This window comes from Octopus sinensis, linkage group LG19, assembly GCF_006345805.1.
Source record: "Octopus sinensis linkage group LG19, ASM634580v1, whole genome shotgun sequence".
Classification (NCBI taxonomy): domain Eukaryota; kingdom Metazoa; phylum Mollusca; class Cephalopoda; order Octopoda; family Octopodidae; genus Octopus; species Octopus sinensis.
Window position 1 is genome coordinate 16,911,479 of NC_043015.1, and position 23,497 is coordinate 16,934,975.

The following is a 23,497-nucleotide window of genomic DNA, read 5'->3' on the forward strand; positions in this document are numbered from 1 at the left end:
AAAAAGTAATCTGAATGCTAAGGGGTTAACATATTTGTTATGAATGATTATCCCATTATTTGAGAATATTATTTTCAATATACTGTCATCCAACCCACTTTACTTTATCAGTAGATAGCATAGTGTGGTAATGTAAAGTGGATTCAATTTTTTCTTAATGCATTATCATTGAAAGAAAGAAACTTAGGTTTTAACATAGCATTAGAATCTGAATTTTAGGCCAGGCAAATCAGTGACATGACCTTTAGAGAAGTAGAAATATTGTCGTCCAAGCATTTACAATAACTTTTTTGTCAGCAGCATTGACAAAGAGCAAAAACCACTTCAAAACATAAAGCAAATCCTTTCCCTATTAAGTATTATACTAATGTTTTTGAAATGCTAAACTATATTTTTCAAAGTTCAGATATAAATTGTTAATGACATATACAATAAATTTTGAAAAAATGTCATAAATAATAATCTAAAAGTATAACTATTTCCACAAGGAGCTTGATATGTTTTTGTCATAGTACTTCTGAGAGTGCACAATAAGTGGAGGCATAGCAGTGTAGTTAAAAAGTTTACTTCTCAACCAGTTAGTTTGGGGTTCAGTCCCACTTTGGCACATCTTAGGCAACTGTCTTCCACTTATTTCCAGGTGATAGTAGGAAATGTCATCATCTGTAGTTGAACTACAAATGGTGATATTTGATGACATTTTCTGTCAACAAATCACCCAATACTTGTGCTTTTGTATTCCTCTGGAATAAGAATATTCCTTACTTGAAAAATAGGTAGGAGTTGGCAACAGGAAGAACATTTGGCTATAAAATCCTTGTGAGAACTTTACAAGCATCTACAAGGATGCTGTCAATAAGATGAGAATTAGCTATGTATACTGATAGGTTTAGTATCCAGATAGAAGTTCATCAGGGCTTGGTTTGCAGAGTTCTCCTGTGAGAACTCCTGTATACTGATGCTCTTGTTCTTATAGTTGAATCTGTAGTAGAATTAGAAAAGAAATTCCAGGTATGGAAGCAAAGCCTGGAATCAAAGGGTCTCAAAGTCAACTTAGCAATGACCAAGGAAGAAAACAAATTTCTGCTTCCATCACAGAAATGGCCTTGCTCAATGTACAGAAAAGAAGTAGGTAGAAATTCTATACAGTTTAACTAATGCAAACTATAGACACAAAAGTGATGCAGTGGTATCAAAGACAGAGAAGGTAGACTTTGTATATAGCAGATGATCAGAAGCAATAAGCACTAAAAGGACCTTCTCAAAAATCCAGGAAGATTCCTAGAGGTAGTAAATAGATTCTGTTACATAGGTGTTCAAATTAGTAGTAGAGAGAGATGTTCTAAAAGTACAGTTGCTAGAATAAGAACAGACAAGAAAGTTCAAATAGGTGTTGCCACTGCTGGCAACAAAAGCTTCCTCTCCCAAAGAAAAAGACAGATTGCATGATGCTTGTGTATGAACAGCAATGCTACATGGTAGTGAGACATGGGCCTTGAATGCAGAGGGCTTGCAAAGATTAAAAAGAAATGAAACCAGCATGCCCAGTCAGATGTGCAACATAATTGTGCATGAATGACAGTGTGTAAATGTATTGCATAATGTAGTGTGCATAAAAGCTGCATTGGTATGGACATGATGTGTATGAATGAGGATAGATGTATAAAGAAGTGCCAATCACTTAAAGTGGTTGGAACTTGTGGAAGAAGGAAGTCCAAGAAAACATGGAATAGTGAAGGTTGATCTAAGGACTTTGAACCTAATAGAAAAGATGACAAAGGACCAAAATGACTGGAGATAAACAGTGCTCAAGAAGGCCCATCCCAACAATGTGAAACTGATTCTGAAATGTGTGCTTTTGTGTGTGTGTGTTTGTGCATGCGCAGGTACACACACACACACACAACAGTGCCCATCATCCAATTTCCTCCTTAAGCCCTCTCAACTTCCCATCATCTATCTATCCCTGATCTATTCATTGCCTTTATAGCCTCAATAGTCTGATGCTAAAATTAAATGAGAGCAGCACTGCATATCTCATCATCTTTTTCCGTGATACCAGTGATCTTTCTCACTTCCTAGAACCACTTCACTCATCATTCCTCCTTTAATTTTTAATAATGTCCCTCCCCATTGACATTTTACACTGATCATCTTTCTGTGCTACCAAATTATCTCTCCTTCTCAACTCTCACTCTCCCCCAGTACATCTGCCTCTCTTCTCACTCCCATGCAACCTACCCAATGTCAGCTCTCTTTCTCATCCCTCCTCTGTCCACTGGATTACTATTTTGTTATTCCTTACCTCTGTCTGTACTATCAGTTGTCACTTACACTCCTCTACCTTCTCCCCATCTAATGTACTATCAAACATTTCTCCATCCATGTCCTCCATTCACTACTTCCCTATTTTCTGTAAAATTACTAATATAACAAAAAATTGTGACAAATAAGCTTACCTGGTATATACTCAGAAGGCCTTCAGTAACAATTTCCACTGAGAAATATTCACGAAGTTTATCCTCATCAATAGCAAAATCTTTCTCCTCTAGTAAATTCATGCAATAACGCATATCATATATGTTTAGCTTTCCATCAAATTCAAAGTTGTGTTTCTCACACTATTGAAATATAAATATCTATTTTAATATTTTGGAATATTCACAACAATATAAATATTTATAAGCTAAAGGAAGATATATTTGGTACAAGTGATAAATCATATTTCATGTTTTGCACTATTTTGCTATTTCAACTGTATGTTTTATTCTTCTAAAGTCAATAAAAAAAATGTCAGAAATAGATTGTACTTTACTACCTACAAATACTGGCATTATGCTAAATCAAAGGAAATCAATATTTATAGCCATATCCACCCTCATTTACGGATTAAAGGAAACCATATTAGGCTGTCCCCCATGATGTGGCTGGTTTCTAAAATTTATTTTTGTGAATGTATATCTAATAAATTTTAAAGCATTAACTCCTGCTATGCATTTTTCTGACATCACTGATTTAGAAAATCTTATATCTATTGCTGATTATATATGGGTTTTAATGTTCTTTCCTTGCTTTCACAGATGCTATTCATAAAAGAAGTCAAACTTTTGCCTTTGTGTGAGTTTAAACTTAGTAAAAATGCATCTCAAGCAGTCAAAAATGTGTTGCATTTAGGATGAGAACCTGCACTGCAAGAAGATAGTTTGGTTAATTTCAATCTGGAGACACGTGTCTGAATAATGAGTGCTGTGGACACCCTCCATCAGTGGTCAATGATGAAACATTAAAACAATGTGAACACTAATTCTAAGAGTACTATTTGAGCTTTTGTCAATGATTTTAAAGTTTCAAAATCATCCATAGGACAATGATCAGTAAAGTGAAAAAGATGGACAATGTTGTTCTTCATGAACTACAGACTGCAAAGGAGATGCAGCATTTGACAGTCTGTTATTTTTGCATGAAATAAAACCATTTTTGAAAAGAATAATCACATGTGACAAAAAAATGTAAAAAATTCTTTGCAACAGCTAGATGCTGTCAGGTGGTATTGTCAAGGAATCATTGGTTATTCATTTCTGTAGCCAGGAGAAACAGTAACATCTCAAATCTGACTCTCTATCAGCAAATTGGGAGGGGGTCAACAAATTCCAAATTATCTCTGAAACATCTGGCATTGATTAATAGACAAGGACTTTTACTCTTGCAAGACAGTATCAGATCCTATTTCACAAATCAAACCAAAGCAAAGTCATAGCAGCCTAATTATGAAATATTGGATCATCCTACGTATTCTCCAGATTTATCAACAGACTATCATTTATTTTGCCACCTTTGAGCTTTTCATCTGTGACAAAAAGTATGAAAACAAAGAAGCATTTGAACAATTTATAGCTTCAAAAGACAATAATTTTATCAAGGAGTCTCCAAGTGCATTGTTAGCTAAAGGAGTATATTTTGATCAATAGATAGTGATTAAATACTTTTTATTTACTCATTTCTAAGTGGCTACTTCATGTGAAACAACCTGATATAAACACATAAAAACCATCCCAGAAATATTTCATTAAACTTGTAACATCATCTGGTTGATTCAAGCTACTTTTCTTCAAATAAAATAGAAAAATTATAATCTGGTTATAACTATACTAATCTTACTTATATCTTTTCATGTTGTTTGTTTTTGTATTTAACTGGTCTAAAAGTAACAAACGCATTGTATTTTAAAAAGTTGCTTAGTCTTCAGATATGATACTTATTTCTCATTAGCAATGACAGATTTCAAAAGTAAATTGTGAAACACTGTCTACATAAAACTTAATACATATTTACCATTTCCTTCTTGTATTTCAAGTAGTATTTCATTTCTTTTTCATATATCATTTTCAGTTTGGGCAATAGTTCTGCATAAAATTTCTGTACAATTTCTGGGGTTTTTGCCATTCTCATATCTAAGACACATGAAGCATGTGTCTTATAGCCTAGCAGATTGGCTTGCTGCAAAAATAAATGATACACTGATAGCAATCATATTTAACAAATCAAATCAAAGTCCATACTATTAGACTCAAGGTACACAAGGTTTTAAACAAAACTTTTGCCATTACACTTCATATCTTTGCTTTACAACCTAAGTGTAAGCAATCCTTTAAGGACTGCCTACACTTCTCAGTACAACTAGCTGTGGATTTGTTTTATTCTTTTTTTGGGGGGGGATCTATCTAGCAGAACACAGAAAAACAAATTGTACAATAAGAAAGAAAAAGAAACAAAGCTCCTAACTCTGCTGGTGACAAAGGGCCTCTCACTCAGAGTAAAAGGTAGACTGTATGACGTATGTGTGCGAACAACCATGCTACATGGCAGTGAAACATGGGCCATGACTGCTGAGGACATGCGTAAGCTTGCAAGAAATGAAGCCAGTATGCTCCGCTGGATGTGTAATGTCAGTGTGCATACATGACAGGGTGTAAGTGCCCTGAGAGAAAAGTTGGATTTAAGAAGCATCAGATGTGGTGTGCAAGAGAGATGACTACGCTGGTATGGTCATGTGGCGAGAATGGATGAAGATAGGTGTGTCAAAAAGTGCCACACCCTAGCGGTTGAGGGAACCTGTGGAAGAGGTAGACCCAGGAAGACCTAGGATGAGGTGGTGAAGCAGAACCTTTGAACATTGGGCCTTACCAAGGCAATGACTAGTGACCGGGACCTTTGGAGATATGCTGTGCTTTAGAAGACCTGACAAGCCAAGTGAGATCATAGCCTATGGCCTATGCCAGCGGGTGTAACCAGCCCATTTATGAATACCCCTCATACATTGGACAATAAACCTTGCTTGTGAAGACCTATAGAGGCAATCAAAATCAAAATTGCTGACGTGGCCGATGACAGTACTGCCTGATTGGCACTTGTGCCAGTGGAACATTAAAAGCACATCCAAATGTGGGGTGTAACTGGCCCACTTATGAATACCCCGTATTCATTAAACAATGAACTTTGCTTGCAAAGACCTATTAAGGGAAGTGTAAACAAATCAAAATCACTGACGTGGCCGATGACAGTACCGCCTAATTGGCACTTATGCCAGTGGAACGTTAAAAGAAGCAAATCCAAGCATGATCGTTGCCAGGCCACAGATTGGCTCCTGTGCCAGTCACACGTGAAAAGCACCATTCGAGCGTGATCGTTGCCAGCATCACCTTACTAGCACATGAAAAACAACATGTGAGTGTGCTTGCTGCCAGTGCCACCAGATTGGCTCCTGTGCAGGTAGCACGTAAAAACACCTTGTGAGCATGGTCGTTGCCAGAACCGCCTGACTGGCCCTCGTGCTAGTGACACATAAAAAGCACTCACTACACTCTCGGAGTGGTTGCGTTAGGAAGAGCATCCAGCTGTAGAAACTTTGCCAGATCAGACTGAGCCTGGTGCAGCCTCTGGCTCACCAGTCCTCAGTCAAACCGGCCAACCCATGCCAACATGGAAAGCAGACGTTAAACGATGATGATGATGATGATCTTCAATCTTTAAAGATTTTTTAAAACTCATAACAAGGTAGCCTGTATACTATAGATGAAAAAAGTTTTGCTCAATTCCTTTCATGCTTCAGCTAACCTCAAAGAAAACGTATTTTTCTTTACTTATTTCAATCATTCCAGTGAAAGTGGGTTGGGGAGTACCATTACATTATCATGGCTGAAAAGGTAACAAGCTGCATTACAATTACTGAAATAATTCAAGCAAATATTTGAGTTTTCTAAATCTGTTATTGAAAGGAATTTATTTAATTTTGGTTTTCCTTAGTAAAATCAATACAGATCAATGCAAAATACATTTTAAACAATTATCTCAACTGCATTCTAAATCAAAATGATGTATGAAATATTATAAACCTTTAAAATTGCCATTATATTATTAATAACTATACTAACCTCATGACGTAATTTGACTACTTCTTCAAGAATTGGAACGTTTTCTTTAATACATCTGGAATTAAAAATACAAGACAGCGGTAATAAAACAAATATAATTTTTCTAATACAAATAATCTAATTGCAAAGATTTATTAACTACATTTATTATGCTTATTTTAGACACTTTATTCTTTGGGTGCCATATATTAAGCTCTGTATATTCATTTTCCTTTAAATAAGTGTACTGACCGAAGTAGACGCTATCACATGAAACAAACAAACTACTGTGCAACTGATAAAAATTTTGTTAGTTAAAAAGTATTGATCTTTTGATTTGTTAAATAGAAAATGTCTTGATATAATAGAGAGTGGTGTGATGGTAGGGAACATTAAACTTAATTTAAGAAAATTTATTCAAATGATTTACTTGCTACTATATTATCTTACAAAGAAAATTTAAAAACCAAGAAACTCATTTACCGTGAATGGAAAATATAATCCAATTTCTTTCGAGTTTCAGGATTATGTGCTTTTTTCATGATTGGAAAATAATGTGGATATTTTAAGGTTACTTTGTATTTGCCATCGTCAGTCTGTTAAAAAAAAAATTATAATATTACAGAGTAAAAATAGTTAAAATTTTTAAAATCTATTTTCATTTCATGAAATGTCTACAGGATATTTTAAAATAGAAATTCAATAAAAAGTATTTGAAAAATATTTATAAAATTAATAATATATTTCTTTGTAATTGAAATGAAAATATTTGCCATCATTTGATGTTAAATAAATGTTAATTGTTTTTTAAAATTAACATCTTAGTTCATAATTTATACACAGAACTTACCTTTTCTAGGGAACTTATGAAAGACTCTGGCAACCCAACTGAATAACAAAATTAGACAAAAGTTACAGAAAATAAGAAAATGTATTAGCTGCTAAATAAATAATGAAATCAAATCAATATTTCATAAAATACAGGTAATTACAACTCCATTTTGAAGGAAACTTAAAAGACTGATATTTTTACTTACATTAGCAGTGTAAAAGAAATGAAATGGTTTCAAAAGCAACACATATAGTTATAAAAAGTACAAAAGAATAATAGGATTAAAGCAAGTGAAATTGTAGGTATAGTAGCAAAATGGAATTAAGAATGACAGAATTCAGTTTGGATGTATTACCAGAATGTGAAACTACATAAGCAGATACACTGGTGAACTCCCTGGCTGGTTCTTAGTTTAAAAAGTGTTATTCAGCACATCATACTGAACCATTGTCATGATGATCGTGGCTGCGAACTAAGTTTCAATGACCCAGTTGATACAGTTGTAAATAAAAACTGTGAAGGACAGTGTATATTCGATGAGTCTTTTGGCAATAATGTGTAATCAATGATTATCAAGTTGTACTATTACATAACCTAATTTATGCTCAGAGTAGAACCTAAACAGAATAGTGTGTTGGATACAAAGTTGATGAAATAAGTTGAAACAATTACTGATTTTGTTAGTAATAAAACTTTTCTTACTCTATACAAATAGACAGGCCATATATTTTGCATGTTAGAAATGTGATGAATAGGATTCATAGGACCTGCATATCAGCATAATGAACTGATTACAAATTGATTGAAAAAATTTATTATTTTTAGAGAATTTCCGCATTGTATGCAAAAAAAAAAAACTACAATAGCTGTGGACATGAAATATTTTGAAATGTCTTCAATGAAGAGTGTTTTAAGACTGTGGGTGAGGGAATCCAGATCAAAATTAAACTGAGATAGGTTTAAGAATCAGTATTTTAATCAGATTTTAAAGAAGTCCAGCACATCAACTACATAAGAAACCGAAGACTTATCAGACATTCTAAAACTGCAAGAGCAATAGTTGATTCCAGCTTAAAAATTGCCAAAGTTGTAGTAGCTCCATACAAAAGATAGTAAAAATATTAATCTATCAGATACTTTACAAGTCATAAAGACAATTGTAATTGTACTCACTCAAGTCCTCAGTAGAAAACTCCACAACAGAATTTTCTTCAATTACATTCTTGTTGAATTCAATAGCCAATTCGCTTATTCTTTTTTTGATTTTCATGATTTTGTCTTGGGTTTCTTTCGGTAGATGTAAACCTTTAAATGGAAAAGAATAATTAAAAGTTTAAGGAACATATATTCTCTACACATAAAGCGGTAGAGTGACAGCGGGCTTATTATTGTTATTTATCATATATTTGTACCACACTAGGAATCAATTAAAATGTACTGGGAAATAGTGATCTTCATTCAATCTTCAGCTATGAAAACTATTCAAATATTTCTATTTTTTTATTTCATAAAAACAGTGACAGCATAATTCAATGATGGACATTTTTTTTTTTTTTACAACTAGTCATTATAATTAGAATGATAACTGGAAAGAAGTTAAATTGGCAACCTATTTCTTTACTACACACAAGGGGCTAAAGCAAGAGGAGACAGACAAGGACAGACAAACGGATTAAGTCGATTACATTGACCCCAGTGCGTAACTGGTACTTAATTTATCGACCCCGAAAGGATGAAAGGCAAAGTCAACCTCGGCGGAATTTGAACTCAGAACGTAACGGCAGACGAAGTACAGCTACGCATTTCGCCCGGCGTGCTAACGTTTCTGCCAGCTAACCAAAGAATCAAGCTAGGCATTTGATCCTCAACACTCAATATTGCTGAAAATAGATGAGGTTTAGTTCAGTACTGAAGTTAGTGATTACATTATTATTGGCAAGTGTTTGTTTATTAATATGTAGTACTAACCCTCCAGTCAGAGAAGGCAACCAGAAACACTACAATATTTTTCACTTGATTTTCAATCTACATGTAAACAATATAATCAGTGGCTTACCATTTTTTCTGCCAAGTTTTATAAGACGTTCCACTAATCGTTTGGTTTCTCCAGTCAAAGTACTTTGATTCTTTTCAGAGAAAGTTACAATAGAATCAAAGACATCTTGCCGCATGCTAGAAAGATTATTTAGATGTAACTGATTAGATTAATAAATGGAAGTGAAAATGTTTCAAAAGAGAATTTTCAAGAGATTTGAGATTTTCAAGAGATTTGAGATTTTCAAGAAAGACAAATTGTTTATTTTAATAAGAATTTCACAAACTTTTAAGAGAACATAAAATAATCCTTTTTCAGAAGAGTGAATCTCAAAACACATAAAGCAAGTAAATATTGGTTTTGTGAGCCACAGGAAACCTTTGATTTTTCCATTCAAAAGGGTTTTTCAACTAAATATTTACATGCTATTATGTATAGCTTCTTGTGCTTTGAGATCCACTGTTCCAAAAAAGATTTATTTTTACTTTATGCAAAGTGGGAGGCAGGTGATCTAGTGGCTAGGGTGCTGGACCCGTGATTTTAAGATTGTGGTTTCAATTCCTGGTCTAGGTGACGTGTGTTCTTGAGAAAAATACTTCATTTCATGTTGTTCCCGTCTACTCAGCTAGCAAAAATGAGTAATCCTGTGACAGACTGGCATCCTTTTGAGTCTATTGAATTTGAGAAGGATGCTTTTATGTAAAGTGACTTTTAGAGATCTTTAGTTGATTAAATGTACTTATTATGTCAACCTTAAAAGACTAAAAAGTAAAGATAAAGCTATGGCAGGATTTGAATTCAAAACCCAAAGAGGGAAAGACATTTAGTCTAATGCTCAAGCGTGTGAAGAGCAATATAAAAACATTATACAGAAACAAAGACACAATTATTAGAATACAAAATTATAAAATGTGGAGATGAAAAATAAATCTAATTCTTATTAGGAAAGTCAGCTGACTAGCAGGAGAGAAGAAATGGAAATTAAGATTTTATAATTTTTTAAAGACATTAGCAGACAGAGTCCTTTAGTGAAAATGAGACTACAGAGTCAGCTTGCAAAGTATTTACTACTGCACTGTAAATATGTTGCTTTTTTTTTTAAAACTAGGTACAAGATCAGTGAGAAAGTATATTCAATGAAACTGATTCCAATATATTTTATGTACTTGTTTTAATGGTCTAGGCAGGAACAAAAAAAAAGTCAAATCAGTGAAACTGACACTCACAATATAAAGAATTGATATGATATACTCTCTTTACTCTTTTACATGTTTCAGTCATTTGACTGCAGCCATGCTGGAGCACCGCCTTTAATCGAGCAACTCGACCCCGGGACTTATTCTTTTGTAAGCCCAGTACTTATTCTATCGGTCTCTTTTGCCGAACCGCTAAGTAACAGGGACGTAAACACACCAGCATCGGTTGTCAAGCAATGCTAGGGGGACAAACACACACATATATATATATATATATATATATATATACATACATACATATATACGACGGGCTTCTTTCAGTTTCCGTCTACCGAATCCGCTCACAAGGCATTGGTCGGCCCAGGGCTATAGTAGAAGACACTTGCCCAAGGTGCCACGCAGTGGGACTGAACCCGGAACCTTGTGGTTGGTAAACAAGCTACTTACCACACAGCCACTCCTGCGCCTGTAAAATATTGTTTAATTAAAAAATATGACATAAGTTATATCTTCAGGAAACAAGTTGGGACAGAGCAGAGCGAGTCACATGATAAGAATGAGGAACACTAAATGACCTCAAAGTTAATAAACTAGACACCCCACTAGAAACTATATACGAAGCTGTGGATGATGCAAAATGATCTTTACAAATTCAGACCAAGAGAGAAACATCAAAACTAGAACAAATACTGACAGCTAGGAGAGGTTTACATCTACCAAAGGACAAGTATGATGTTTTGAACTAAGGCAGAAGAAAAAGTTATTGATACTAACAGAAATTACATACAGACAGACAGACTATAGTCAACCTTCAAAAAAGAATCTAAAGCTAGAAAACTGCTGCAAAAACACCAAGGTTACACTTACTCCAAAAATACTCAGCTCCTTGAACTAAATGCTCGGCTTGTCATAAACTGCAGAACACAACTACAACATTCTAAGATAGAATTCTTTCTTATTTAACTCAAATACACAACATACATCCATAACAAGATAAGTTTGTATTGAGTTGTGAATTACTCGAATTAACCCTTGGACAAGAGAGTTATGTTCAAAAGTATCCATATCTTACATAGCAAACTGATCAACCTAAACAGTAATACAGGCAACATGGCTAATGCTTGCAATGCACTCAGCATAACCAAATGCTGCATCTGGAACGTGCTATCTGGAGTGAAGGATCTACAGCTAATTTAGCTATCTCTGATCGTCTTGAATAGGAATCAAACTACTCGGTCCTTACATTTTTCACTATCTGTTTTGTGACTTCTCTAAAATCCTACTTATATTTTCTTTCTTTCTTTCAGTTTTTTTTTTATCAGCACAACTAATTTTCTTATTCATAATTATGTTCTTTAATAATTTTTAAAACCTGATGTCCATTACAACAGTATCACAATAAACTGAATATTCATTCTATTCAACTAAATGTTAATTAAAATACAAAGTAAACTGTTTACTGTAATTATGGCTAAACCCAGGTAACGAAACTGATACTGGATCTAAACTGTGTGTTTTAAATACAAATCAATAGGAAAGTATACTAAAATAAAATTAATCTTGAGAACCCAAGAAAACTAGTTCTGAACTAGTACTGAAAATGGAATAAGTTTTATTATTTTCTAAACTAAAGTCACAATACTCTAAGATAGAATTCTTTCCTATTTAACACAAATACACGACATTCTCCTGAGAGAATATGAGTAGTTATTTCTAGCAGCCTACTGTAAACTCAAATGCCAGTCAACTGTTTACTGTCAAGACAGCAATCTCTTCATGCTAAGATTGATGCTGGAAATGTTGAACATTTAGCTTACAGTCATTGCACAACATTGGTGACAAGATTTTAATCTATAAATAATACGTAGAGCAATCAGCACATTATAGACAATTTTTTTTACTCAACTATTTTAATATTTCTGGTTTTGTAGTCTCACTTAACAAACTTACCTCATTTCAACATCAAACTTAGACAACTTTTTATCAGCTTCCACACTTGCATCACGGAGTATTTTATTAGAAAATACTTGTTTTATGAATTCTATGTTATTTCGTTGCACTTCATACTCTGCAGCATCTATTGCAAGAGGCTACAATGAAAAAACAAAAAAAAATCAGATTTATTATAGAATTAGAAATTTCATTATATTTTAATTGATAAATTTCAATAGTAAAGAGAATCAAAAACAAGCTATAAATAGTTTATCATGATTATGCATAAATTTAGGTAATGAAATTGATACTGGATCTAAACTGCTTGTTTCAAATACAAGTTAGTTAGAAAGTATGGCACTGAAAGTAGTAAAATGCAACCTGAGAATTCAAGAAAACTAGTAGTGAAATAGAATGAAAAATAGCCAAATTGTGATTAATCAGGTAAAAAAAAAAAATAACAGAAGGAAAATCTAAGTACTTCTCCCTCAATGCACATTTAAATTAAAAAAACAAGCAACTGAAATTTTTTGAAAATATAAATGATGTAGATGGTGTGGTCACCTAACAAACAATAGATGCATGGTTTGAGTCCACTCAAAGAGCCTGTTTTTCTTTTTTTCATCTCCAACAGGTACTATGTCTAACATCATTTAACACTGAACAATTAATTCATTCATAAAATGAGTAATTAACTATGAAGAAAGACAGCTTGATCTCAGTTGTATAAAATCAGGTTACTCTAAATGTAATTCAATAATTAAGACACATTGGAGAAATTTATCATTATCTATATCTGGTATATCCCGATGCAAAACATACTAGCTATTCCTTAATATAGGAGTGGAAGTAGAAAAGCACAAAAAGCTGTGTAATTAAGACGTTCACTTCCCAATTACATGATTCTGAGTTCAATCTCACTCAGGTAAAAGTTTTCTGGCATAACCTTGAGTTGACTAATATCTTTTGAGTAAAATTTGATAGAAACTATGTGGCAGCCTGTTATGTATCTTTTGCTGGAGGATATCAGCACATGATGTAAACATTGGCAACAAAAACAAAAAGATTTTTCAAAGTCTCTTGTGATATTTGTTCTGAACTGGGCTACACACATTCTCTCAATCATTTCACCATCAGAAATGCAGAGAACCAATAACTGACTGACTGGAAACCTGTAACCAACAATGTTACAGTTCACTGATAACAATATAAAATAATAAATAAATGAGGGAGTGAAGTTAAGAGTAATGCAGGGTAAGGCAAAGGAAGAGGTGGTTTGAGAAAATCAGTAAAGCAAACAAAATAGGAAAAAATTAGAATATGAGTGAGAAGATGGTGTTTAAGAGATAAGGAGAAAAAATTGTAGGTACAAGGAACACATGACAAACACCAACTGTACCCAGAAAACTATTTTAAAATATTTCAGTAAAAAAACACTCACAGATTTCTTAATTAAAGAGTAGTGATACGAGGAGTGAGGGCCCGAGAGAGAAGCAAGATGACTGAAGGAAACTAGGAATTGGAGAGGGAAAGTAAAAAGAGATGATGCCACAAGCAAAATAAAAGTCACATCTAGAGCTATTAGTATAAGGGTGCTTAAAAAAATTTTAATTTGACAGTTTTCATTAAAAAAAAGAAACAACATCCCATCCCAAAATAAAACTATTTTTAAAAAATCAAAAAATATCAACTAGATTATCGCTGAGAGTTAAGTCTACTCAAAGTAACTGCCCTCTGCTTTCACCATGGCCTCAAAATGACTCCACAACCCAGCACATGTTCCTCACTGTGTCCATGGGAAGATCTTCAAACACTTTCTTAATTTTGGCCACCAGCTTGGCCTTGTGCCACAGACAGAGCAGTTGATGTCTTTCTCAACCAAGTCCCAGACAGTAATCCATGGGAAAACAGTCGAGGGAATTAGGAGGCTAGAAATTGGGACTGGAGAAGTTGTAAAAATTTTATCTCTTTCCAAAGATATGGCAAGGAGCCAAATCCTGTAGCTACACATATGGCCTTCCAGCAGCTTCATAAAGCCATAAGAATTGAGCCTTAGGCCCTGTTCAAAGATGTGGGGATGAATTCTGATGTGAGGATGCAGTCAGAACACCTGTGTCCCTTCCTGCTGGTCATGGCTTCATGTCACTGTTGCAGCTTTTACAGTTTCACAGAGCATTGAGCAGCAGTCATCATGTCGACACTTTGATATCCAGCATGAATCATCATGATACTGGTAACTCTTTTCCAATATTCAGATGGCTTCCAATTCTCCATATCAACTAACTTTTTCTCAACTACAATTTTAGTCTTTATGTTCTCCAATATTGTTGACTGTTCACCAATACATCAAGTTGCTCCTGAAAAAAGGAGACAAAAAAAAGTGTCGAATTTAACCTGAATACTCTGTATAGAAACATAGACAAATGTGGGAGTGTATTCACCCACATTTAAATGCCTACACACACATCAACATTTACAGAGCATAGGTCATTAATGAAGTAGAGAAAGGGAGAAAATATTTGCGCTGGCCTTCATAGAAGATTGCTGTATGTATATTTTCATAAATTGCAGGCAAAGGTTTTTGGATTGAAGATAGGACTCTTTTCCATGTGTTTGCAATTGCCAATTGAAACATAGTGTTAAAAATCATTACAGTATGAGAAGTGATCAATAGAGTGGTTGAGCTACAGGTTTGAGCACTTCTTGGGCATTGTTATTGACATCCAATAGAATTGGTTATGCAACTAGTACCACATAACACTTATGTACAGTACATAGGGTTTGAATGGTATGATATTAGAGATAGTCAAATCTCCTCCCTTTGCCTGGTTTGAGGTATTGATTCTTTCTACTTTCCCTTCTCTAATTCTTGCTTCCTCCTCTTTTGTTCTACTCACTGACTCTCTCACACCACACTTCTCAAACACATCTAACATACACCTATTCCTCACTTGAAGAGAGAATCTCTTTGTTACTAGCAGAGGTAACAGCTCACAGAATTTTTTTCTACCTTGTTCTTATTCTCACTACCCATACACATTAAATACGTGAAATTAATCTGGCAATCATTCCCCAGCCTTTCAGTAGCTGCCCTCAAATGCTATTGAATATTTATCACATATATTATAGCTGGGTACTTGTGTATGATTTTTTGATGTGTGTAGAACAAAATGCACAAATAACAAGTCAGCTCACTTAACCCTTTACCTGGCAAAGAGGAATTAACTTGTCTTCACCTAATTTGTCTTTTTCAGAGTGCGACGAGTAAACTCATCCAAAACATAATTTCAAAAATAGCCAGACGAGTTCATATGTCAATTCTCAGCATTTCTCAGTTTTTATGTTTTTTTTTTGTTTTTTTACAAATTATGCCCAGATGTCAAGCTCAGAAGATGACAATGAATATGAACCTTCTATTAGAAGCTTAGATACATCAGATAATGGCTATTCTCTCTCAAGTGATGAAGAGAAGGATGGACGAATTTGGTGTTGACATGTGGTGTTGGAAGAATGCATGCTTCCTCCACCACCACACTTCCCATTCACTGGGAATCTTGGAACATTAATTGATCAAGACACAGCTGATATGATTCCTTTGGATTTTTTTTAGTCCTTTTTGTGACAACAGAATTATTGATTGAGTTGTGGATTAAACTAATCGCCTTGCTGAACAAACTGGAGAAAGAGATTGTATGTGGCACCCTGTAACAAAGGCAGAAATGTGTGTGTTTCTTCACCTTGAAAATGCTTGGGAGTGTTGTGAAAATACCAGATCAAGAAATGAACTGGTTGAAAGATGAACTACTTTTTCGGAATTGAAACACCATAATAAAATTTAAAAAATATCTTCCTTTTGTGAATAATGAAATTTTTGATGCAGAAACACATTCTAACACAAAATTGTATGAAGTTTAGTGAGAATTTTATAAAGTGTTATACCCCTAACCAAGATTTATCTATAGACGAAAGCCTTATGTTGTTCAAGATGGGTGCAGTACATACCTCTAAAAAGGATGAGGTTTGGAGTGGAGTATTTTCTTTTTGCGTCAAGGAAAGACTGGATATGTGTGTAGGGTAATCATTTATGTTGGCAATTGAACACAGTTTGATTCAGAATGTAGTGAATATCCCATATTCTCATGTTGTGTTGTCTCTGATGAAGCTTTTACTTGGTAAAGGCTATTCTGTTACTGGGGATAACTTTTACACTAGTCCGCAATTAGCTGACACTCTGGTTAGTCACTAAACTGATATTTATGAAACTCTCCATTCGAATAGAAAGGAAGTGCCTGAACAGCTAAAAAGGGCAAAATTAAAAAAAGGGGAAGTTGCTGCATATCAGAGAAGTAAGGTAAGGACTCTTTGCTGGAAGGACAAGGATGTCACAATCTTTTCAACCATTCACAACCCTGCTATGAAGGATGTTGAGACAAGACAGGGGCCTGTGAAGAAACTAACAGTTGTAAATGATTACAATTTTTCAATGGGTGGAATTGACAAGGTGGACCAACAACTAGTAGATTATCCCATCACAAGGAAACGGAGTAAGAAATATTACAAGAAAATCTTCTTCCAGTTAATGGATCTTGCAGTACGGAATTCTTTCATATTGTACAATGTAGCAGTCACAAAGGCAGGAAAAAAAGCCCTCACACACCTGAAATTTCATATGCAGATTATATGAGATATTATTGCAAAATATGAGGCAGATTTACCATCCACTTAAATAGTAGGGAGACCTTTGACTTTGCCAGAATGATCACGTTTTACACCAGGACATTTTCCAATGGAAGTCCCAGCAACAGAAAAGACAAATCCAACAAGAAAGTGTGCATGTGTTGTCTGAAACATGATATATGTGTAAACTTTGTAATGTACGTTTATGTGTAGTACCATGCTTTGAAAAATTCCATACCAAATAATAATTCATAAAATACGAGAGGAAGTAAGATGTATGGGAAGATGAGTTAAAATAAAAGATAAAATAAGTACAGTATTTTATTTACATTTACTTTTGGTTGCTTGCTATCCTTTATATCAGAATGTTCTGTGCAGCACAACAGCAATTTTACATTTAAAATTACAAGGCCCCATCTCAAACAAGGTGCAAATGCAAGTCGTGGATAAAATTTAATAAAAATAAAGCTTTTTTTGTCAGTGAAATATTGAAATTGACCATTGTGAGTTTTGAGAATTTATAAATTGAGTATTTGTACAAAAAGAACAGAGTTCTTTTAATATTCTCAATAGCATTTCAATACTGTTGAAGCATCGATGAAGTCACAATTCTCAAGTAAGAAGAAAATAATCAGCTACCTGAATATTTCAGGCCCTAATTGATTACCATCCCATACTTCAACAGCCATCTTTCTATCACTTTGTGGTAAATGTTCTAACACTTTTTGAGTTTGAATCTTACAAAGGTTAACTTTACCTTTCATCTGCACATGGTCAATAAAATAAAGTAGCAGTCAAGGATTGAGGCTGATTGATATCTACAAATCCTCTCTTCTGAAAATTACTTTTCTTGTACCACTCCTCTTAATATTACTGACCATGTGCCTAAATCAGAAACCATTATTATTGTTGTTATTATTATTTTCTATTTGTCTGAATCACATTTTGTTTTCATTTGTTTCTATCGCCTAAACTTGGTGTTTTTATTTATTTGTTTCTCTTTCCTTTAATTGCTATTTCTCACCTTCACTCATCTCATGCACTACAAGTCAGTTTGAATCGATTCAAAACAGACTTGAGGATGCCACAATTCCTCTTGAAGTATTATTGTGATATATTTTGGGTAACCAAAAAGCCTGCTTGACTTGATGACTTCACTCCATTTTTTTTTTTTTACTCATTTTTTTCATCACTGTCTCATTCTGAAGATAGTTTTGTTTACAGTGTCTCTAATTCCTCTTCAATAATGGTTTTATAGATAGAAATAGGGTTACTGATCCTACAGCTCTCCCATTCTCTAACCCAGTGTTTCCCAACTTAGGGCCATGACAAAGATCAGTGAGTTACAGAAAAATTTAGGAATTGGAGAGAGAAGCACAAGCTCAATGAAGGTGACTACATTACCACACAGTTTCTTCCTAAAATGTTCTATTACTTTCACTAACTCCTTACAATTTACACACAAAAACATACAATGCATTTTAAGTATTAAAAAAAGGATTCATTTGATAGTTTATTGTTAACCCTTTAGCATTTAAACCGGCCATATCCGGCCAAAAGTATTCTGCTTGTTTTATGTTCAAACTGGCCAGATCTGGTCTCTCACACCAACCCTACAATATCGTTTTAAAAATTAACAGCAACCTCATCAAAATCTCAAGGCTACAAGATAATGCAGGATTAGTTCAAAACAATGTGGATGAAAAAGCATTAATTTTGGTAGAATAATGCGAACACTAAAGGGTTAATGAATAAACTATCAAGTTGGCATTGGAAAGTCTTGTATGAATTAAATATTGATGCTGCATTGAAGTTCATACATCTGGTGACGATCTCGAAGGATAATTGCATGTGTTGATTTGTTGAACTTTGGGATAGAGCTGTAATGTTTCTGAATGTGGCATATTTTACCAGTAAGATATATTTAAGAAGCTAAATTTGCTGAACAAACAAGATAAAAATACAAATCTTTTAATTTGCAAGGAGCTGAATCTACTCAAAAACTGAGATACGTCCTCTTACTTGTATGATTCAGGGATGCAAACTCAAACCTTTTGGCCATGTTGCACAATTTTCCAAACTAGACCCTGCTTACCATGCTCTCTTCACTGAGCACTTGGCTGGGTTGACAGTTCATGTTGGTCAGCCACATGTCACATGGTCATGGCAGATGAGGAGATATCTTGCAGAGAAGGTGGACTGACTAAGACTGCTCAATAGGTCACCCAGGTGGACATGGGAATATACTGACAAATGATGAATGCAGCAATGGCGCATGCCCCCACATCTGACCTGACCTACAAATGTGTTCTATTGGGTGTAAGGAATTGCCGCATATTCCAACCCTTGCTGCCATTTGGGATAAATCCAGTTGATATTGATATCGAACTACAAGAGAGCCTTAATGAGTTGCAAAGTAATCAAACTGCTCAAACTAAATTTAATAACAAGCTCAGTAACTTACGGACAAATAGTGAAATTGCTATGAAATTCTTATTGTTTTGGCGAGAAGTAAAATTATATTTCATTGCCTTTCCTACTTGATACCTAGCTGAGCCAGGTTTTAGCCAAGTGTCTTTCCTACTATCAAAAGCTCACTTTCACTAAGAAATTGTAAGCAGTGGTGGTCTCTTTGTCTCTAACTATGGATTCTGTACATCAGAAAAATAATGTATTATCATTTAATATTTCTTTTCCACTTATCTACTTCCATGCAAAGTAATATTTCACTATTTCACCAAGGCAAACATGTTTTCACAGAATAATGGAAATGAATGACCTCCATTTACAAGTCTTGCGATATCAAAACAGAGACACGTGCGCACACACACACGAAGTGGGGGAGGGGGTCCTTTCAGTTTCCCTCAACCAAATTCACTCATGTCGCGCAGTGAGACTGAAACCGAAACCATATGGTTGGGAAGCAAACGTCTTAACCACATCTGCGCCTGTAATTACATGAAATAGCCGTTTTATTGAACCCACAAAATATTCTTGTTTCTATGAAATAAAATAGAGAATAAATGTGCAATTAATAGACACAGATATTCTTATGGTGTTTACTATGTTTATTTATTATTATAAATTTTTAATAAAAATTTATTTTCATTACAAACTATCAATATTTTAAAAATTCATAGAAATAAATTTCATGAAAATAAAACTAATTTAAAACAATATATTAAATTTCATTATTATTTCGTAAGTTTTTATTTTTTTATGAATTCCGCCCAGATCGACTTTGCGTTTCATCCCTTTCGCAGTCGATGAAGTACCATGAGCAATGGGTCAATGTGATTGACCAACTTCCTCCCCAAAAATTGTGCCTAGAATAGAAAGTATTATTTGAACTAATTGTATTTTTATTAAAAGTTTTTAGTATTTTCAAAAGTGCCCTGTTTCTACTATTAACCATTATTACAAAATTGAAATACTTTTTTTCGCCAATAATGTTTAAAGAGTCCAAAGAAAAATGAAAGGTTCCAGTGGGGTGGGCATGAGCTAAAAATGGTTGGGAACCACTGCACTAGTCTGTCTCTACCGCCACCTTCTCATCCGGATTTCGCTGACGTCACTGTCCACCCGATCTTATCAACGGATTCGGTATCTTCTGTAAACGTTACTTCACCCGATTATGGTCTGTGCTCATACAAGTAGATATTTGAAATAGATAAAATTCCACTTGTTTTACAAAATTTATCACATCAACTATGTAGATATCACTAAGGTTCAAGCCGAGAGGTTACCAAACAGGTTTGTATCCAATGCCACTTCACCTGTGACATCTATAAAAAGCTGAACCTAACGCTAGCGACCAGCTCCCTGTTGAAGATTTTACCTAGAGGCGCCAATACAAGTCGAAACTAATTACCCCTATCTCAAAAGGGCTTAGTGTTGGTTCGCCCATGCTCCCTCTCTCTAAACTTTAAAAAAAAAAAAACCTATGCTCATCTAATGACTAGCAAAAATTTATCTTTTCCCCACTTATCAACTCTTAACGTATCTGACAATGAAACCTGTTCACACACTACTACTCTGAAACAGCTTGAATTATACGAATCCCCACCAATAATTTCTCAAGCTCAGAGAAAATTAAAAGGCGATATTCAAATATTAATAGGTATCCAAATCTTAAAAAGAAAAAAATTCTTTTTCTACTTTTCCCTCGATCAGTTGAAAAGAAAACATCCATACAAGATGACTGAAGGGCAACACCAATTTTCCTTTGGTGTGATGTACAATTGAATGTAGTGAGCATGCCTTTATTTTGATTATTTTAAACATTTTCTTAACAGATAATATTCAAAAATCGAAAATGAGCAATATTCATAGTTTAACAATTTATACTTACCTTTATTACAGTATCATAATTTATTTCATCATATTTCAAAGTACCGACTTTATCATGGACTGCCTTCGATTTAACCATTATTTCTTCAGTGACTTTAGCTATTTTATCGACATTCCATTCCCAGTCAAGTTCCACTCCAGAGAGATTAATTCCTTTTGAATTATTTCCAGACATATTGCGACAATAATTGAAATTAGCTGTAAATCTCGGAGCACAACAGACTGATAAGCACAGCTGCCGATGAAAATCTAACAGAACAAATTTTCTTAAATATAAAAATGTTTCAAAAGATCGACCGGCGACGGACAAATTAACTGAGATCAATGTTCGTTTTTGACTTGCTGAAACAGCTGTTTGAAGGAGTTTTGAAAAGTTAAAATGGTTTTTAACTCCAATAAAGATGCGATTATGTATCAAAAGAGGACAGGCAGTTGTGTGATACAGGTGTTTATAGATGAAAGGCAGCTTTCTCACTAAACACGAAGAGTACACTGGACACATGGACATGTATCTGACGCATGCGTACTGTTCCAACGGTGCAATGATGAAAGTAAACTGTTCAAAACTTCAGGTCAAGATGAACTTTTGCAATAAAATTATTTCCAAAATATAAACCAAGTATTTTAATAATAACTTCACTTTAACTGTAGGTAACCCATTTGTAGGAGAGGAGTGCCGATTAAACAGAGTAAAGGACAAGATAATGACTTATTATTAACTAGACATGTTACCTATCCAAATAGGAATGAATGGTGGAGTCCGTCACTGGGAGTTCAACTACGACTCATAAAATGTTGAAACAAAACATTGTTAAGCATTTAGTCTGCTGTTATACCGTCGCCAATAATCATATTATTAACAAGGATGAACGACAAAATGGGTAGAATCACAAACAAAATGCCGGTTAACACAAATCTGAGTTTTCCCCTCATAACTTTTAGGAAAATGGGGGGGGGTTTCAATGAAATTTTATATAAATACCTTCCAAACGGCATACATTACAATTATAAAGTAATTTGTGAGGAAAACTTTTCCAAAGAGTGAGGAGAGATCTTCGGAAAATTCCCAAGATCCAAGTTTTTCCCTCATAACTGTGTGTATATATATATATATATGAGTATATATGTGTACGTGTTTAATATGTATATATATATAATTTCATTTTCAATTATTTTTACGCCTTTTTAACCATTCGTCGTTATTACCTTCTCTTTCTCTCTCTCTCTCTCTCTCTAAATATATATATATATACACACATATACATACATATATGTGTATATATATATGTATGTATATAATATATGTGTATATATATATATACATATATATATACACACGCATATACATACATATATGTATATATATATATATATATATATACATATATGTATGTATATAATATATGTGTGTATATATATATATATGTGTGTGTGTGTTTAAAGAGAGAGAGAGAGTAATAACGAGTGTAATGAATCTTGCATGCATGAAGTGGATTCGATCCACCATAGCCAAATTTAAATTAACACTGCAACAGAACTTTTTCCATGGTGGAACAATGGTTTTTTGCTGACAGCGGGTTTACATTTTCCAGATGCCTTTAGCTTGGCCGAAATAATGTCTTCACTACTTGACCCTTTCTAACTTCTTCTACTTCACCAAAAGCTAGAATAGAGATAACAAGACCACCAACTAAATCTATTGTTCTCAATGATATATCTATCCTTCTGAATGCTTATATAAGCAAGCATACCCCAAGCAAAAATTAGTTTGTCACAGTCAGTGACAACTCAACGAAGTCTGGCTGACCAGCTAGAACCTTGGTCAGAGGGGGAAAGCAACTGTGAGACAAGACCCTACAATTCTCTCTAGCTCTAATTCTGTTCTTTTACAACATCATTCTATCTGTCTCTGCAATTACTACTAAACAATGAAGAGGGCACAAACACAAACTTTACTTCGCATGCTTTTGGATGTATCAAAACCTGCCCGTCAAAGCCAGGTATTTGTAACGTAACGGTAAATAAATACTTTCCTAAAACTTCATGCATTGTTCATCTTCCACAT

General features: G+C 34.2%; 1 protein-coding gene across 1 annotated transcript in view; it reads right to left on the reverse strand.

Moving 5' to 3' along the window:
• LOC115222172 (thimet oligopeptidase) overlaps nt 1–21,964 on the reverse strand; it is a 38,978-nt gene extending 17,014 nt beyond the window's left edge. The window contains exons 1-9 of the mRNA XM_029792317.2: nt 21,434–21,964; nt 12,424–12,563; nt 9,299–9,414; nt 8,416–8,547; nt 7,261–7,298; nt 6,894–7,006; nt 6,432–6,486; nt 4,333–4,497; nt 2,460–2,621 (exon numbers count right to left, since the gene is read on the reverse strand). Coding sequence (XP_029648177.2) covers nt 2,460–2,621; nt 4,333–4,497; nt 6,432–6,486; nt 6,894–7,006; nt 7,261–7,298; nt 8,416–8,547; nt 9,299–9,414; nt 12,424–12,563; nt 21,434–21,940 — 1,428 coding nt within the window. The 5' untranslated portion in view covers nt 21,941–21,964. The remainder of the gene's footprint in view (nt 1–2,459; nt 2,622–4,332; nt 4,498–6,431; nt 6,487–6,893; nt 7,007–7,260; nt 7,299–8,415; nt 8,548–9,298; nt 9,415–12,423; nt 12,564–21,433) is intronic.
• Nucleotides 21,965–23,497: the final 1,533 nt, after the last annotated feature.